We start from the raw sequence: 3,603 nt of genomic DNA, 5'->3' as shown, positions 1-3,603 counted from the left end.
GAATCAAAGTTTAAATTGTCATTACCACACTCACCACTCATATACTTCACATTCTTTGTCTACTTCATCAATTAGAGAGATTTTTAACGAATTTTTTTGTTTTTATTTAGTCTTCAAACATTCACGTTTCTTTTCTTTTTTTAGAAATATTTAGTTTGATTTCGAGTTAAAGTGAATACAATGTACGCAACCGTTTTATATTTTACTTTCAATTTCAATTGCAATTTTTAGCGTTCGACACTTGTTGGCTTCCATACTCAATATAACAGTAAAAGAATTCGAAGGCAAAGATTAAATTCCTGTACATAAAGTTGTGTCGAGGCACGTACCTTTGGGAAATAAATGTGAGATCATGGAAGTGTCAGAGATGAATTTGGACCAAAGCTATCTAAGATCTAAAGTAACCCCCGAAGCACCGTATACAAGGCTGACCAAACTTCTACAAAAGTGGGCAACTGAAGTGCCAGATCAAGAAGCGTGTGTTTTGTACAGCTTTGGCAAGCCAAGAACCTCTATCACCTATGGAAAAATGTACCAGGAAGCAGTATTGCTAGCAAAAGGACTTATGAAGCTTGGGATAAATAAGGGTGACGTAATAGGAATAGGTGGAAACAACACTATTGAATGGCTAGTGAGACGTTTGGTGCACAGCTTGCAGGGGCGTGTCCCTTACACTTCAATTTTCATGACAAGTCTGGGGAGAGCAGAAAAAGAATTATCAGCAAAGTTGGAGGCCGTAAAATGCAAATTTTTGATCCTGGAGACAATGACGTTCACTGGGAAATATATCGAAAATTCCTACAAGTGGATCCCAAAATTGGTGTTGTCGGCTCTGATCTACCATCTGTAAAATGGGTCGTGTTACAGACACCTCTGAAGTCTTCTGACGCTTGTTTTACGAAAGAAGATGTTTATGCCACGGAGAATATGAAGTTACCAGAAGTAGACCCAGATGACACAGGTGCTAGTATTCTTACATTCGGGAGTACAGGATTACCAAAGGCTGTACAATATAGTCATCATCGTATTATTGAATATGTATATAATCTACTACATGCAGGTGGCTGAGATGGTAAGGAAGATGGACAGTTTTCATTGTACAATGATCGGCCATTTTATTGGATAGGGGGATACCCGAGTGTAGCTCTTGTAAGAGGAGGAAAACTTATAACCCAGCAGAATACTCTTCTATTCCCAAGTATTGCAAAGGCTATGGAATACACCTCAAGTATAATAGAGGAAGCAAGGCCCAAAATCGCTGTTATTGTCGTTCCTTTCCTTATGGAACTACTAATGACAGAAGATGTTTCTTGGAAAATTCCAACAGTTTTCACGGGAGGTCAGCCTGTCCCGGCCTCTTGCTTATCAGCCATCGGGAAAAGATGCGACGCCCTTTTAGTTCTGTACGGCTCAACAGAAACTAGTTTTACAGCTGGAAGGCTGTATACCTCGCCTAATGACAAATGCATTGGTCTATCGCCGTTACCTGGGGTGGAAATAAAAATTGTAGGGAAGAACGTAATGACGGTTCCCCTTGGAACAAAAGGAGAAGTGCTTACGCGCAGCTGTTTACCATTCCCAGGTTACATCAATGAAGTCGAAAAAACCGCGGTTGTTATTACTCCTGTTGGATGGTATAAAACAGATGATTTCGGACAAATTAATTCTTCTTGTTACCTTGAAGTATTTGGCAGAGTGTCTGACGTTATGGAAATCCCTGGAGCTAAGGTTCTGCCATCCTTTCTCGAAGAAATTATTAAAAGGAATCTCGGTGTTAAGGAAGTGGTGGTCTTCTCCATAAAAGACGAAGTACACGCTGACGACATTCCTTGTGCAGCTGTTGTTAAGAAGGACGGGATGACCTTGACTGAAGAATCCCTCAAAGATTTTATCAAACAAGAGCTCAATGTTTCTGAGGAAGCTATATTCATGGAATATAAATATTTAAACTCATTTTCAGTCAACTTATGTAAAAAAAAAGTTTCTTCTTTTTGGAATTGGATAATATTTTATCTACTTTTTTTTTACTAACTTTCTGCATAATTGTTTTTATAGATTTGCACGCAGAATTAAAGCATTTTAATACTAGTAATAACTGGTTATATATTTTTTGTGTGTGTTTTCAAAGGTTTTTGATTTCCTTATATACAATGAAGGATATGGAGATAACGGACAGTATTCAATATCAACGTCCATAAAACAATACAAAATAGGAGCACAGCAAACACGGACCTTCAAAACATCAGAGGTAGGATCAGATGCCATGGAGGAGTGAGCATCCCCTGTTGATCGGTCACATCGGCTGTGTGCTCCTTGTCATAATCCGGAAGTAACGGGAAAATCTGTCGTCAATTCAGTGTATAAATAGTGGACTAACAATTAGTATGAAAAACTCTAGTCAACATTTCGTTAAGTTGTATGGTAGATACATTGATATTGTCAGCAAATAAAATTTATCATTGAGTCAAATGCTGACAAACGTTTTTCATGCTAGTTGATACTGACAAAGGCATTGGACAAATAAATCCTTACAAAGACGCACAGCGGGTTTGGTGTTCTACCAAGTCCTTAGTCTTCGAAAAATATTAACAGCAGTAAAGGAGACACTTCAGGGATACTATTCTACAATATATTCGAGAAGTGTTGTGAATCAGTTATGGATGCTTAAGTTTGAAATCACAAATTTTACCAAAATCAATAACATCAACATGTATGACTTTTAAACACTTTATTATGAAATTAATCATTCCCCACGATGTTTAAATAAAAGTTCGGGCCCTTAGACGTCCCATACAAGTCATTTTTCAATAAAACATCTCTTTAATCTCTTTCAAATGACACCAAGATCATCGACCTTGAAACCTTGACTGTGATCTATATACTTCATATGCATACTCCAAGTTCTTTCAAATGACATCAAGGTCAATGGCCTTGTGACCTTTACTGACCAATATTCTAAAAATACCTTTTTCGAACTTTTTTGCCGCCGAGCGCATAGTATTTCACAAAAACATCATGTTATTCTTGAAAATAGTCGTTTTAGTCCCCGGTTGGTTCGCACTCAGAATGAGAATGCAATATTCTAAATATACTGCATGTCTCCGATACACCATCACAATTTTATGCGCCAGGATCGATAGATCGGAGGCATACTGTGTTTTTGTCTTGACTCAGTTTGTCTGTCTGTTGTCAACGTTAACCTTCACCATAACTGTTGAAATGTAAGAGATAGAAACTTCATATTCGGTATGCATACTCCACCAATTAATTATTTTTAAATGACACCAAAGTCAATGACCTTTTGATCTTGACTGTGGCCTATATGCTAAAAATAGCTTTTTTCGAACTTTCGCCATAACTTTTGAACCATGTATGACAGAGACTTCATGTTTGGCATGCATACTCCACTAATTAAGCATTTTTATGAGACAACAAGGTCAATGAGCTTGTGACCTTGACTGTGAACTATATGCTAAAAATGGCTTTTTCGAACTTTGTTGCCGCCGGGCGCATAGTGTTTCACAAACACATATTGTTTATTATTCTTTAGGATGATTTTCTCCTGATACTATCCATAAACCCTATACATGCACTTAAAGTAAA

The 3,603-nt window shown here is 37.4% G+C and overlaps 1 protein-coding gene across 1 annotated transcript; it reads left to right on the top strand.

Annotated features, from left to right (window-relative positions):
• Window positions 1–624: 624 nt before the first annotated feature.
• On the top strand, window positions 625–2,589 carry LOC134249730 (uncharacterized). Its single transcript, XM_062732081.1, has 3 exons — window positions 625–1,024; window positions 1,127–1,969; window positions 2,495–2,589. The coding sequence occupies exons 1-3, from the start codon at window positions 625–627 to the stop codon at window positions 2,587–2,589; spliced, it is 1,338 nt and encodes a 445-aa protein (XP_062588065.1).
• The last annotated feature ends 1,014 nt before the right edge of the window (window positions 2,590–3,603 follow it).

This window comes from Saccostrea cucullata, unplaced genomic scaffold (genome assembly GCF_032062105.1).
Source record: "Saccostrea cucullata isolate Sc308-1 unplaced genomic scaffold, CSIRO_AGI_Scuc_v1 ctg13049, whole genome shotgun sequence".
NCBI lineage: Eukaryota > Metazoa > Mollusca > Bivalvia > Ostreida > Ostreidae > Saccostrea > Saccostrea cuccullata.
This window is presented reverse-complemented; position numbering and strand designations above follow the sequence as displayed.